The 16,170-nt window shown below is 43.9% G+C and overlaps 1 protein-coding gene across 3 annotated transcripts in view; it reads left to right on the top strand.

Annotated features, from left to right (window-relative positions):
- USP25 (ubiquitin specific peptidase 25) overlaps positions 1-16,170 on the top strand; it is a 113,371-nt gene that overhangs the window by 67,882 nt on the left and 29,319 nt on the right. The window contains exons 17-20 of one of the 3 annotated variants that reach the window (XM_015414282.1): positions 54-254; positions 5,144-5,277; positions 6,912-7,025; positions 11,269-11,364. In XM_015414282.1, coding sequence (XP_015269768.1) covers positions 54-254; positions 5,144-5,277; positions 6,912-7,025; positions 11,269-11,364 — 545 coding nt within the window. The remainder of the gene's footprint in view (positions 1-53; positions 255-5,143; positions 5,278-6,911; positions 7,026-11,268; positions 11,365-16,170) is intronic. The other 2 variants (XM_015414283.1, XM_015414284.1) reach the window with 2 other exon arrangements.

Raw genomic sequence — 16,170 nt, 5'->3', positions numbered from 1 at the left:
TTTCCCTTCTATGTTCATTCTTCAAATGTGTCATGCATGCTTTGCACTTGCAGAAGAATTCAACAAAGAAACAGGTCATATGCTTGTTGGGATGGATGCATTACCTCCTGATTTAAGGGATTATGTAACAGAAGACAACAAGCGCTTTGAAAAAGAGCTAGAAGAATGGGATGCCCAGGTGGCTCAAAAACCACAACAGGAAAAGTCATTAACAACCCAGTCACCCCGGGTGCCTATGCCATCGACTGCCCAAGGTCAGTACAGAAACTGTATTTATGGTCCTCTTTGTCCCCTTTTCCCTCTGTCCCACCTTGAGATGTTATCTCTGCTATTAGATGGTAAAAGCACAGATAATATAGTAAGCATAGTTTCAGAAGACAGCTGTGTTGGTCTGCAGTAGAACAGCTAAATTCAAGTCCAGTAGCACCTATTTTCTGCAGAACTGCAGAAAACTTCAAAAAAAATCCCATCATACCTTTAACAATAACTCTTAGACTAATTGGATCTTATACAGATTGTAAATAACTTTTTAAAAAACACTCTCCTCAGTACTTGCTACCGTATCTAAATTAATGAACACATGAAGTGCTTTTTACTTCAAAACTATGATAAACTTTGTAACTTTGACCAGTTTTCCCTTTTAGATTCTTAATGTTTGTCAATAAATACATAATTATTAAATATTTGTACCCACATGTATACTTTTTAGTGAAGGAAATATCTTTCACAGAATGTGAAGAAATTTGAGCCAGTTTATAACGTCTGTATATCTGAGGGTTTGATGATGCTGCAGAATGTACATGCTAATGTAGCTGAGGGGTTTTTTTACATGCTTGTTTTACATATGTTTACCATTAAAAGAGCCAGTTTCATGTTAGGTTTAAAATCCTATCCAAAAAAACTTATGATAAAAGTTGAATGTCAATAAAAGAGCAAGGTGTTCTGTAGCCACCATTGAGAAGGCCCTGGCCCTGGTTGTGGCCAGTCTAACTTCTTTGGGGCCCGGGAGGATCAGTCAATTTTGGGACCCTGAATGCAGTGCTTGCTGGTGTATATATAGGGAAAGGCAGTCCCTCAGGTATGTCAGCCCTTGACCATATAGGGCTTTAAAGGTGAGAACCAGCACTTTGAAGCGAATATCTGTATGCTATCGGCAGTCAGTGCAATGCTTTCAGCACAGGTTGGATGTTCTCCCGCATAGGGAGGCTCATCAAAAGCCTGGCTGCTGCATTTTGCACCAGCTGCAGCTTCTGGATTTGTGACAAGGGCAGCCCCATGTAGAGAGTGTTACAGTAATCCAATCTCAAGGTGACCATCGCGTGGATCACTGTTGCCAAGTTGTTGTGGTCAAGGAAGGGAACCAACTGCGTAATCTGCCAAAGATGATACAAGGCTTATTTGGCAGTGGCTGCTAGCTGAGCCTCCATTGTTAAGGAGACATCCAAGAGTACTCCCAAGCTCCTAGCCTCCAATGCTGGCACCAACTGTGCCTCAGCGAAGGATCCCTACCTTCGGACCACTCCGACTCAGGCACAGGACCTCCGTCTTCGTCGGATTCAATTTCAGTTGGCTCAGTCTAAGCCATCCAGCCATGGCTTGTAATGCCTGGTCCAGATCTTCCGGTTTAGAGTCAGACTGGCCGCCTAACAACAGATAGAGCTGGGTGTCATCTGCATACTGGTAACATCCCAGCCCATGCCTCTGGGCAATCTGGGCAAAGGGGCACATATAGATGTTAAATAGCATCAGGGAAAGCACCGCCCCTTAAGACACTCCACAATTCAGTGGGTGCCTTCAGGACAGTTGTTCCCCTTGTGCTACCCTTTGTCCCCGACCTTCGAGAAAGGAGCCAAGCCATTATAAGGCAGACCCCTGAACTCCTGTGTCGGTAAGGCGGTGAGTCAGTAACTGATGGTTAACGGTGTTGAACGCTGCTGACAGGTACAACAACAGCAGCACTGCCGATCCATCCTGATCCAGATGCCACCGCAGGTCGTCCGTGAGGGCGACCAGTGCTGTCTCTGTCCCATGGCCCGGGCAAAAACTGGACTGCATCGGATCTAAAATGGAAGCATCATCCAAAAAGCTCTGTAGCTGAGTTGCCACAGCCCTCTTTAGTATTTTGTCCACATAGGGCAGGTTGGAAACGGGCCAGTAATTTGCCAATTCGGCCGGGTCCAAGGATGTTTTTTTTAAGAGAGGGTGGACCACTGCTTCTTTGAGTGCCCTAGGGAACAGTCCCTCAATGAGGGACTTGTTGATGATCTCCCTTAGGGCACCTCGAAACCCATTGTGGCCAGCTTTAATTAGCCACAATGGGCATGGATCTAGACAGCATGTGGTAGGGAGTACAGCCAAGAGCTGGCGAACCTAAACAGCATGATAAAAAGTAGAGACATCACCCTGCCAACAAAAGTCCGCATGGTCAAAGCAATGGTATTCCCAGTAGTCATGTATGGCTGCGAGAGTTGGACTATAAGGAAGGCCGAGCGCCGAAGAATAGATTCTTTTGAACTATGGTGCTGGAGAAGACTCTTGAGAGTCCCTAGGACTGCAAGAAGAACAAATCAGTCAATCCTAAAAGAAATCAACCCTGACTGTTCCCTGGAAGGCTAGATAATGAAACTGAAGCTCAAATACTTTGGCCACCAAATGAGAAGGGAGCACTCACTGGAGAAGACCCTGATGCTGGGAAAGATTGAAGGTCAAAGAAGGCGGGGACGGCAAAGGATGAGATGGTTAGACAGTGTCATCGATGCAACGAACATGAAATTGAGCCAACTTCAGAGGACGGCGGAAGACAGGAGGGCCTGGCGGGAGCTGGTCCATGGGGTCGCGAAGAGTCGGACTCAACTGTGCGACTGAACGACAACAACAGCCAAGAGCAGTTTGTCGACTTCCTTTAGGTTGAGCAGACTGAAGTATCCATAATCTGACTTGAAGACGTGCGTGGAGCCTCAAATTCACTCACTGTCTCAAATGTCGCGTGGAGGTCGCGGCAGAGTGACAAGGCTTTATCTATGAAATAGCTTGCAAAAGCCTCACAGCCAATGTCCAGTTCCCTAGCATTTGGCCTACCTTGTGGCAGAGCAGTCAAGGACCGAATTGTTCTAAATAATTGGGCTGGGCATGAGCTCATAGATGCAATCGTGGCCGCATAGAATCCTCTCTTAGCAGGTTTGACTGCCATCTCATAGGCTCTCATAAATGCCCTATAAGAAGTTCTTGTAGCTTTGTCATGAGCGCACTGCTACCATCTGTCTAGCTGTCTTAGCCTTCGCTTCATAAGCCACAACTTCTGGGTAAACCAGGGAGTGAGCCTAGAGTGAGGGCACAGAGGGTGTCAGGGAGTGATCTCATCGATGGCTGTTGAGAGTTGGCCATGCCAGTCCTCCACAAGCCCATCTAGAGAACCATCAGGGTGCATTGGATCCCACAGAGCCATCTGAAGCTGCATAGGGTCCATTTGGCTCCATGGGCAAGCTAAAATATGCTCGCTGCCCAAACAGGGTTGGGGTGACACATTCAGATGGGCCTTCAGGGCAAGGTTGTCCGACCATGGTACTGCCAAGACAGTAATCCAGTCCTCTGTAACCCCTGTCACGAAAATCAAATCAAGCATGTGCCTGGCCCGGTGAGTGGGAGTCATTACATATTGGGAGAGTCCTAGCGCCGCCATGGACGACACCTGATCCGTTGCCTGAGTGGAGGTTGCATTGTCGACATGGACATTGAAATCACCCAAGATTATCAGTCTAGGGTGTTCCAGTGCCCAGCCTGATACAGCCTCCATCAGGGACGGCAGGCTATTGGCTTGTGCGTTGGGTGGTCGGTACCCCAGCCAAATTGCCAAACTCTCCCCGGCCTCCCACCATAGGCTGACACACTCAATGCCTGAGATCTTCGGCGATGGGAGCGCCCTGAAGGAGTAAGCCTCCCAAATGAATAGAGCCACTCCTCGCCCCGCCCCCTAGTCCGTGATTGGTAAACGACCAAGAACCCAGGAGGGGCAAGCTGGGAGAGAGCTACAGTCTCCCCATCCTGCACCCAGGTCTTGGTCATGCACGCCAGGTCTACATTCTGCTCACGCAGGAAGTCCCAGAGGACCATGGTCTTATTGTTTATAGACCTGGCATTACATAGTGCCAATGTTGGCGGGGGATCATTTATCCTAGCCCCACTACCTACAACCTTTGGGATGGGACGTAGGCTGGAAGGGGGCCGAGCTACTTTACTTCTTCATGCCCTTCCCTTATCTCCATACCTCGTCCCACTGCTATACTTTCCCCTCCCCAGGAGCACTGAAATCCCTTGCCCAATCATTGCAGCTCCCAGTGGTCTTCACGGGCCTAAGTCCGACTAGTAGAGCTGATGGCAAGCACCCAATGTATGTATATAGAACCAGTAGTGGTGTATAGCTTCCAGCACTAATGGTCATATCCCAGGCTACAGTTACTTAGGAATAAGTCCCATTAAACCCTGTGAAAATTACTTTTGAGTAAATATGCAATGACCTATTTGAATATCACTGAAACGCCCTGGTCAGTAGGTTTGGAAATGATGTTAGTAGGAAATCAGTAGCAAAACCTTCAGTTTTTTTTTTAAAAGAACGATTCCTTTGTTCTCATCTGCTAAATAATGTAAAAGCTGTCTGTCAGATATCTGGACCGAAAGAGAAGCAGAAAGGATCCCAAAGACAGCTGGAATTGCTTTTGAGGCATAGAATAGTGTCTATTGAAAATGAAAGTAAAAATCCTGCCGTTTACAAACTTCTTTTAAGTCACAGTGCAGCAATCTCCTTTGTATAAAAAGCAATTAAGAGGATCAAAAACTTCCTGTCCACTGACAGTTTAGCAAGGGCTTGTGTGGAACACTGGTGTTTACACAGCTGTAGCTGTTTCTTTATTGTCTTCCCATAATAGTTTAACAGGAAAGGTTTGGTAGGCTGCAGTCCAAAACTTTGGTCAAAATTTTTACAGAGATTGTAGTTCTATCTTTCCTGTAAGAGGAAGTTCATGTGAATCATTTGAACGAGCCTATTTCCTGTTGGACACATTTTATTAGTAGTAATCCCAGTTCAGTTACAAAAAGACATCGTGTTTTTGTAATATACCTACTGTTTTCCCCTCCCCCACCATTCAAGGAGGAGAACCAGAATATCTAGAACAACCTTCAAGGACAGATGTCTCAAAGCAGTCGAAAGAAGACTCTGTACGAGCTATCACAAAAGCATTCACTGAACAAGAAGATAAAGGTCCTGAGGCTATTATGCACATGGTGAGAAATGCAAGCTATTTCTAACCTTGAGTAGTAGAACATAATTTTTTAAGATCCATATTATAATGGGGCCATTATAACATTTCTGTTACGAAAAAGAGTATAAGGTATAGGTAAAACATCCAAGTCTTCCTCCTTCTGATCAAAAGTTTTGAATTTTGATTTGTCAGCACTGACTTGATCTTTGAGCAAGAAGAAACACTTGCAGCAACTATAAAGTGGACTCTGTAGCATGTATCATCTTAGTTTTGCACTGAAAATATGACTGATTTCAGCTGACCAGTTTTTTACATGCTGAAGTGTATGTGACCAGCAGGGAAAAATTGCTAATATGAATAATGTTTTACCCTGTATGTATGATCTGCATACAATTTACTTCTAGCCTTTTAACACAAAAATTGTTTTTCTTTCAGTAAGTCAGTTATTTATTGTTATACCTTTCAAAGTTGCATACCTTTATATTGCTTAAGCAATCCCAAGAACCTGTTTACTATTGTGTGAACTAAAAAAACCAGACCCTTTATCTGTATCCTTTGAAGCCATAGTTCTTCTATATTTTGGATTGTTTGCACTGTGCCAAGATCACAAGAGAGGAAGACAGAAACCATGCCATTAATTAGTATAATTAACAGAATATAGAATGAGCTAAAGAACAGCCATTGTTTCCGTGGCTGTATAACCACATTTTAAATTTTTTATTTATTTAGAGAGATTATTTTCTAGTTATGCAGAAGCAACTCCACGCTGTACTTTTCAAATTATGGGTTTCTGAAGTAGCGAAGGTTGAAATCTAGTGATTAATGTTACATGAAATATTTTTTGAAATTCTCTGTTGGTAAGACAGAAACCAGTGGTTTCCCCCCTTCATACAGATTCATAATGTAGCCTGAGAGATTAATAGATGCCCACATGCCTTCTCAAATTCTAAAATATGTCTTAAACGAAACAGTTGCTCAAATGATGGAAACAGATGATCAGTCATGAGATCCTTCCTTTTCTCAAAAATCCTCCTGTGTATGTCGTTTAACACAAAAAGTGATCTCCAGTCCAAGTAGGGTGTCATTTTAAGAAGTCAACAGTTGGTGGTGGGTGGGTGACTATTTAACTCTTTGTTAGATACAGCAATATCTAAGGTTGTAATTGCTGGCCCCTCTACCTTTACTGGTTGTTTCATTGAACATGGTAGCAGAAAGCTATTTTGTTTAAAAAAACATGCTACTTTTGCAGTCCTTGGGCACTAGCAGTTTTCCATAGAGCATAATATGGTCTAAGTTGGTTTTGCTATAAATATATAGTATTTGATCCTGCAGAACCATTCTAGCTGAACAATGGCATTTTCACCTGGTACCTAAGATTTAACAAGCTAGGTATTAGACAATCTGCTTTGTACAGGGTATTACACAGTTGATGCCCCACCCACAGAAAAGCCCTCCCCCTGGTCACCACTACCCATGTTACCAGTGGCCACACCATTGAACATAGTCAGCTGACAAGTAGGTTCCTAGGAGAGTAGACAGTAGTTGCAGCTGAAATTCTAAAATAAAATTAAATAGTAAAATACATGTTGGATTTTTCACAGCAGTTTATCTGATTGCTTGACAAGTCTGTCACCTCTCTTTTTTCCCCTTCCACAGAATTCTGATAGTACCCCAGTTCCAACAGCTCCTAACCAGAAAATTGTAGAGGTGGCGATTCCTGATGTAGGGACTTTTGTGATTGAGTCTGAGGAGGGGGGTTATGATGATGAGGTACCAACTTAATTGGTTTTTTGCAACATTCATGTGCTGTAGATGGCTGCCTGTTGAGAGGTCTTTGGCATGCTTGCACATGGTGACATTTAACCTTTTGCCTAACAAAACACCTAGCAAAATCTGAGCTGATTTACTTTAGACAGCAAAACAATCAAGAGCTGATGAGCTAAGCATCTTTATAAAGGGGGATACTTTTGCATGGGGTATAATGAATTAAAACAGTAATAATGTATGTGGATGTTTAAATTCTGAACATTTTAAAGCTGTGTGTTTAGGTTACATTCACCCCAAAATATGTGTGTGACTGTGTGACTTGCCTGTAACTGGAGGGGGAAAAAACTTTTTACTTAAGCATTTGATGGGAGAAGTAGTTTTTAAGACAACTTTATAGTAATTGGTGACTGTGATCAGCAAGTAATCGTGTAAGGTGAACGGCCTAGTTCACCATCCCCTGAAAACGTAACTAAACTTCACATTCCCATTAAGGCCTCATATTAACGGGAAATCACTGCTCTCTATGACAAAGTGTTTTTCATTGCCCATTGCTGTTATCCTGGACAACGGGTTATTCCTCTATGAATAGAATAGGTATTCCATATGAGGACATATTGCTAGCAATACATCAATATGTAAACATTAGTGGATGAACAAGGGCCTGTCTACTTGCTTTCCTTCTGCCTATTTTCCTTCTACCCCCAGAGAATCCCATTCTTATTTTAAAGACTGAGAGTGAAGGATATAATAATGTTGGTTGTGGTTTGTTCACTTAACTTCTGTGGACCTAGTCTCATTGATCCTTTTGCTTGGCAGGCAGGAAGGATAAGTCTTGCTTGGCTGTAGCATCAAGTTGACTGTTTGGAGATTGGCTTACCATCTGTCCTCTCCCTGTTAACTCTACAGTCACTTGTCAAGTGAGGCATCTATCACATGGTAATTGATCCTTTAAGGTCCAATAAAGTAAAGGTAAAGGTTCCCTTGCTCGAAAGCCAGTCGAGTCCGACTCTAGGGTTGCGGTGCTCATCTCCGTTTCAAAGCCGAAGAGCCAGCGCTGTTTGAAGATGTTTCCATGGTCATGTGGCCGGCATGACGAAACACCGAGGCGCACGGAACGCTGTTACCTTCCCACCGAAGTGGTACCTATTTATCTACTTGCAATTTCTTGCTTTCGAACTGCTAGGTTGGCAGGAGCTGGAACTAGAGACGGGAGCTCACTCCGTCATGCGGCACACTACAGCAGAAGGCTTACATGCACATTTTACTTCAGCTCCCCCCGCCATATAAATGTACCCAGCATAAAAATGATGTGGCTCAAAGCATAGCAGTGCTATATGATGAATCTTCCAGCATACATTCCATTTAGGGCAATGAACCTTAGAACTCAGGTGCAGATGAGTGCATTCAGTGCCCATTTCTACACAAACGTTTTTATAGGCCTGCTCTATGCTTATGTCCTGTATTTGCTTAAACTATTTTGGAATTGTTAATTTGCACAGTTACTCCCCCACCCCACCCCATTTTGATTACTAAATGCTTCCATGTTCAGTGGTCTTATATCTCTGAATGTGCTGGGGACAATGAGAGAGAACTATTGCCTTCCTGCCTTCCTCATCCCCCCCCCCCCCCCGGTCTACTGTTGGAATTCTGGATTAGGTAGACACTTGCCTTATGCATTAGGGTTCTTCCTGTGTTCTTACAATTACACACAAAGGGCTATCACCTAGTTTAAAAAGTCTTATTTGATTAGTATATGAATTTTAATTAAGATTGCATATGCTTTCACATAAACGATGAAGAAAAATGTTTTAGGTAACATGTCACAGTAGATACAGCCTTTTATCGGTTAATCATCTAAATATGACAGGACAACATTTTAATTTTGTTTCAGGTTAAATTATGAGTTTTTCAAAGTGTTATTTGGTCATGGTGAAGTTGAGCTCAATTTTTTTGTTGTTGTTCAGTCGCACAGTCGAGTCCGACTCTTTGCGACCCCATGGACCACTTCACGCCAGGCCTTCCGGTCTTCCGCCGTCCTCTGAAGTTGGCTCAACTTCATGTTCGTTGCATCTATGACACTGTCTAACCATCTCATCCTTTGCCATCCCCGTCTTCTTTGACCTTCAATCTTTCCCAGCATCAGGGTCTTCTCCTTTACATTTAGAATTCTTTACGTAGACTCATAAAAGAAACAAAGCTGTATGAGACATTCCAAGAATTCGAAACTTGTGACTTGTAAATAGTGGGGAGGGAGCTGTTGAGTAGACAACAGCATTAGCAAATGTATTTGGCATGTTCTGCATTGGGCAGGGGGTTGGACTAGATGGTCTGTATGGCCCCTTCCAACTCTATGATCCTATGATTCCTGTACTTCAGGTTGCACAGAGGCACAGTAAATCAAACATATATTTGGAGAACTAGCTATCCCCTAAATGCACCATGCTGTCTCCCCAAAGGCAGTGATGTAGTCCTCAGAAATTTTCATGGCTGCATGTGACGTGTGGTGCATTAATGTATTCTGCAAACAAAATGAACACTGTGCAGCTATACCTTGGGATACTAAAAGAGGGGCTTGGATCTGTAACTACAAAGTCAGTTTTACTCCTCCTCTACTGTGGACATGTTGCAGTCTGGCACTTGGGTATTATGTGTACTGCATTTTTATCCTAGCACTCTTGCAAGGTGTCAGGGTAGTGTACATTGTTTTTCCCTTCCTGTTTTTTTTTATTGCAACAACCCTATGAGGTAGTTTAGGCTGACTGGCCAAAGGTCATCTAGTGTGTAGCATGGCAGAGTGGCAATTTAAATCTGAGCCTGCCAGGTACTACAGAGACATGGACCACTATACCATTCTGGCTCGCTTAAGTAAGTCCTTCTCTTTTACACTTTTGTTTCATTAGTAGATCTGCTATCTGTACTAACCTTAGGAATTTGTTGTTGTTCAGTCGCACAGTCGAGTCCGACTCTTTGTGACCCCATGGACCAGCTCACGCCAGGCCTTCCGGTCTTCCGCCGTCCTCTGAAGTTTGCTCAACTTCATGTTCGTTGCATTTATGACACTGTCTAACCATCTCATCCTTTGGCGTCCCCGTCTTCTTTTACCTTCAGTCTTTCCCAGCATCAGGGTCTTCTCCAGTGAGTGCTCCCTTCTCATTTGGTGGCCAAAGTATTTGAGCTTCAGTTTCATTATCTGGCCTTCCAGGGAACAGTCAGGGTTGATTTCTTTTAGGGTTGACTGATTTGTTCTTCTTGCAGTCCAAGGAACTCTCAAGAGTCTTCTCCAGCACCATAGTTCAAAAGAATCTATTCTTCAGCGCGCGGCCTCCCTTATAGTCCAACTCTTGCAACCATACATGACTACTGGGAATACCATTGCTTTGACCATGCGGACTTTTGTTGGCAGGGTGATGTCTCTACTTTTTATCATGCTGTTTAGGAATAGGGCATGGTATAAAGATAGATTTTAATGCATTAATTATGCTAAAAAACTAAGCAAGTTATAACAAAGTTTCACAGTATAGCATGTAGTTTAAGTATAGTATTTCCCACTCAGTTTAATACTTGTTTTAAAAAATTAAATTTTCCCAATTTGAAACTGAGAATAATTTTAAAGAGATTTCCCACTTGCTACTGCTTACTGGTTTCTTTTGAATTGTCAAGTAGATAGATAGGGAACTTCACAGTTACAGTATAATTCTTATTTCTGCTCTCCTTTAAAGAAAGTATGACAAATCCTTTCAACAGTAGTGTGATTAAGCAGACATATACACTTTAAATCAATGACTTCTGTGTCATATTAGAGTTACAGAACTATTTTTAACCTAAGAGCATACCATTTTGTTCCCTACTGGGAAGCCAGAATTTCTTACACAAGTATCACTTACTAATTTAGTTTGCTAGCAGCTCATCTTTATGCATCAGCCTTGCATGTGGATGAAGCTTGGGTATCTTACTGCGTGAAATACTTCTTTTGCGAAATCTAGACACTCTAATCCACTGTGGCAGAAATGAGCAGGATAGCAGTGATTGATTTGGAGGCCACACATATAATACAGAAATACTTGTCATTGTCACATATGCATGCAATTGTTTAATATCTGGCATGGTGTGTGTGTATATATGTACAAATACATATATATTTACACATACATACGTATATATGTGTGTTTGTGTGTGTATAAGAGCATATACAGATAAGTTGTTTATATTTTTATCATTCAAAATATATATTAATCTCCTGTGACAGGTCATGCTGACCCCGAACATGCAAGGTATTATCATGGCTATAGGTAAAGCTACGAATGTGTATGACAGGTGTGGGCCAGAAGCAGGGTTCTTTAAGGTACAACTAACAATTTCAAATTTTCCTCTGGTTATTTTTTACTTTTGGTTAAAAGTTTGACTGTTGGCATTTTCTTTCTTTCTAAGATTTTAATCATGATTGTCCACAGAAAAATTTTCACTGCCTTGATATCTCGATTATCACTTTCTTCTAACAAAACTAATGATAGTTATAGTTGTTGGACGGATCCTACCAACTTTCAGCTTGAACTCACCTGATTCACTTCCGCGGTCCAACTCCCATTCTGCTTGGCTTTTTGTCCCATGATCCCCAGGATAGCTTTTTTAATATATAATCAGAAGGAGATACCTCCCTTCCTTTATTTTTTTTCCCAATGGAAAAACTGATAGGATCCAACAACCCAGGACATTGGAAACTTAATGATAGGTTGCCACATCTCTACCAGATAAATACAGCAAATCATATAAGACAGACTTCACCATTACTGCCCTCTATCAGAAAATAGAGTACTGAACTACTTATTTGTTGTTATTCAATCGCCCAGTCGAGTCCGACTCTTCGTGACCCCGTGGACCACATCACACCAGGCCCTTCTGTCTTCCGTCGTGCTCCGGAATTTGTACTTATTACTATTATGTCATGTTGCTCTTGGTTAATCATACTCCATGATGTTTGCCAAAGTTTGCATGTACTGTTGATTCATATCTCCATGTGACCCCTGTTCTGTCCTCCCTTTTTGAGGGAAGCATGCTATAAATCTCAGGTCTGGAGAAATGCCCATGTTGTCCTTGTAAATGATTAACACATGGAATTCACTGCCACAGGAAGTGGTGGCGGCTACAAGCATGGACGGCTTCAAAAGGGAATTAGATAAGCATATGGAGCAGAGGTCCATCAGTGGATATTAGCCACAAGGTATAGATAGGGGCTCTGGGGCAAGTGATGCTCTGTCATCTTGGTGCTTGGGGGGGTCAACAGTGGGAGGGCTTTTAATGTCCTGGCCCCACTGCTGGACCTCCTGATGGCACTGGTATTTCTGGCCACTGTGTGACACAGAGTGTTGGACTGGATGGGCCTTTGGCCTGATCCAACATTGGTGTCTCTTATGTTCTTATGTTCTTATGATGCCAAGTGTTCCTGGACACTTCTGTGAAAAATTAAAGTTTTAATTCTTGAAGCAAGATTTTCTGTTTCCTTTTTCTATACATTTATTCTCCATTCTGCCGTGGCAGTAATGAATACCCAAATAATTCTGCTTAAAATCAGTCCTGACAGTTGCATTAATTAAAAACATATACAATCTAAAGTCTAACATGCAGTAAAGCCAAAGCAAAAACCCTGATTTTTTTTGCAGTAATTCTAAGTCTTCTCCACAAACATATTTTACGTTCGCTGACCTTCTACTCAGATCATTGCATAATCATTGTGTTCTAAAGAACCGATCAGGTAGAATCTGTAATAATGGAGAACTTTTAAGGAAATGGTTATGTGCTTTTTAATGTTTTTATATTTGTAGGTATGAAATCTATATTTTAATAAGCTCTGTGTTGCTTTATATTTGTAGATTGCTAAAGTATATTAAAGTGGAATACAGAACATAGTATACTTAATACTGATGCAAACAATGCATGATGTTTTTGTGTCTGACACAGTCCCAGCATTTAAGGTTTAGAAGTTGACATTATACTTGGATTCTAAATCTCAGCTTACTTACAGGCTTTTTCATCTGCTTCATTTAAAAATATTATATGTAAGCATTTTAAAGTTTGCTTATATCTATTCACTTTGAAATAGTTTGTAGATTAATGGATTTGGAAATGTTCAGATCTTCGTGGTCTCTGTGCAGTGTGCCTGCGCCTACCCCGATCGATATTGTAGAAAGCTAAAGGGATTTCCGCGCCCGCTTCCCCGTCACGTCCCGGGCTCAGTGCACATGACTAGGGGAGGGGCACGACCATCCCGCCAGTTCTCTTCTGACCGCTGCGTTGGTAGGACCTTCTATGCCTTGGTCTGTAAAAAGGACTTTGGCTTCGGCCTCCTCCTCTCAGTTTCTAAAATTTGTAGTTAGCTAGTCAAAGAGATTCCTAACTAACTGTCTGCTTCGGCAGACTTTTTTTCTACCCCCCTCTTTTCTGCCTATGGCCAAACGGTGGGGTTTCTTTCGGCGGTGCTGGAAGTGCAGCAGTAAGATTACCCCCCCAGACAGACACTCCCTTTGTTTATTATGCCTTGGGGAATCGCACCGAGTTGACTCCTGCGCCCACTGTGCCAAATTCTCCCAGCAAACAAGAACGAATCGAGCGGCTAGACTTCATGTGGCGCTACTTGAACGGGCTCACCTATGGCGTTATCGCAAGAAACATCGGGACACACCTCTACATCAGCCCCAGTGCCTGAACGGTCTCCGACGCTGAGCCCACCCGATGCCGATCGCTCGGTGCTGAAACGCCCAATCCCGGCTTCTCAGTCCTCAGCCCATACACCCGCGAAAAAAACCCGGGTGGGCAAGGACGATCGGCCTGTCAAGCACAAGAAGCATAAGGGCACCAAAGCCTCTAATTACATGGCCTGCACGGGCAGATACCAGTATGCTCTTTGGGAACATATGTCGGAATTCCTTGCGGCCCTCCCTGAGGACTACAACCGCCAAGCTAGACACATACAAAAGGAAGGTATGCTAGTGGCTAAACACCAGCTTAATGCGGCCAAGTTTAGACGTGACATCTAAGACCCTCACTTCTGCTGTTGCTTTACGACGCCATGCCTGGCTACGTGCCACAGCCTTGCAGCAGGACATGAAATCAATCATTGAAGATCTTCCCTTTGAGGGTGATGGGCTCTTCAGCTCTACGACTGATTCCGTCCTCCAGGACCTTCACAAAAGTCTTAAAACGTCCCGCAGTCTGGGAGTCACGATGACTTCTAGGCAATCTAGAGGAAAGTCCTGAAATAAATCGTGGTCTTGCAAGCCTTCGTTTAAATCCTCTTCCGAACCACAATGGCAGAGGTCTCCTGGCAGTTCTTCCTGTCCCTATGGGAACAAGACCAAATTCGCAGCAGCATCACAACCTAGGGCCAAGCCCCAGAAAACCCCCAAACAGAGCCTTTGACTCTGATCCATTACCCCATCTTCCCACCCACCTTTCCCCTTACCTGTATGCTTGGCATCGGATAACATTGGATCGGTGGGTCCTCTCAGTAATCTGGGAGGGATACCTTAAAGAGTTTGTGCAAGTTCCCAACAGCTTATGGCTGCAACTATGTTTGTCCTGGTCTTTGCCAGACTTTGAATGAGACCACTCCAACTTTGGTTTATTCAAAAATTCCACCCCCAGTACCAACCTCAGTCCCTACGCTTCACTCTTCCGGGACACGTCCTAACCTCTCTCCTTTGGTGGGAAGACAGGCAGAATCTATTGGAGGGAGCTCCATTCCACCATCTGGACCCGGTAGTCACCCTGACCACGGACGCATCTCTCTGGGGCTGGAGAGCGCATCTTCAAGGCCTGTGTGTGGGGGCGCAGTGGGAACCTCGAGTGACACACCACCACATCGACTTTCTGGAGTTACTAGCCATTCAGTACGTGCTAAGAGCCTTCCCCCACCTAGTGACCCACCAGGTAGTTGCGGTTCTCACCGACAACACCACGGCACTCTGTTATCTCAACCGTCAGGGTGGGACGGTGTCCAGGAGCCTCTGTTGGCTAGCCACGGAAATTTGGAATGAGTGCCAGTCATGGGCCACGTTTCTAGTAGTGACCCATCTACCAGGAACCCTCAATGTGCAGGCGGACTTCCTGAGCAGAGAAGGTGTGTCATGGCACGAGTGGGAGATCAATTGGTCGTATCTATCCCTGATTTTCCAGAAGTGGGGCCATCCAGATGTCAATGCATTTGCAACGCACGAAAACAAGACGTGTCGCCTGTTTTCCTCCAGAGCAGGAGGAGATCCGCTCTCTCTCGGGGATGGTCTCCTTTATCCATGGACTCACAGATACCTGTTCCTTTTCCCGTTCTTTCCCCTACTCACGAAGGTAGTAGCCAAAGTATTGTGGGAAAGACCACGTTGCATTCTCATAACCCCTAGGTGGCCCAGACAGCACTGGTTCTCCACTCTCCTGCACATCTCCAAGGGCTCCTTCCTCCATTTTCCACTTGCGCCGGATCTCCTTCTGGCACAGGACAGGCATCATGACATGCCGCATCTGAAACTGATGACATGGAGAATTCTTTGGCAGCACTCAGAGACCGAATAGACTTTGTGCTCTCTAATTGTCGTAAGCCTTCTACTAGGGCTTCTTACGTTGGGAAGTGGAAGACCTTCCTGTCTGTTGGATCCCCAAGCATAAATCCACGTTTTCAAGAAAAGCAAAATTTATTTCAAAGCATTGGAAAGACACTCAAACACGTTCTTTGTTAGAACTGACTACAAACGGTTAGGGCAAGCATAATAAAGGGATTTGAAACAGATACAGAACCAATGGGTCACTTTCCCGCTGGCGGGTTAAAGGAAACGGTTGCGCGCTCATTCCCTGAGAACCAGGCTATCTCCAGACATAACACAGGTGCAGTTCTCAGGCTCTAAAAGCAACAAGCTGGCATGAAGCGAACTCCCCCAGTACGTCCTCCAGTTGTTTGGCTTAGGCATTACAGCAGAGTAAAATAATAGCACACAGGCAAGGGGGGGGTAGCAACTGTACAGAAGAACCAGCAACACAGAACACCATGGCAGCTTGCTGACATACTGCCCCCTCAAAAATACACATTAACCACCGTCTCCCGGGCCGGGCGGGAGAACTCCCGGTTTGGGCGTGAGACCTCCCGGTTTGGCCGGGAACTTCATGT

This window comes from Gekko japonicus, unplaced genomic scaffold, assembly GCF_001447785.1.
Source record: "Gekko japonicus isolate JY-2015 unplaced genomic scaffold, Gekko_japonicus_V1.1 scaffold72, whole genome shotgun sequence".
Lineage (NCBI taxonomy): Eukaryota > Metazoa > Chordata > Lepidosauria > Squamata > Gekkonidae > Gekko > Gekko japonicus.
This window is presented reverse-complemented; position numbering and strand designations above follow the sequence as displayed.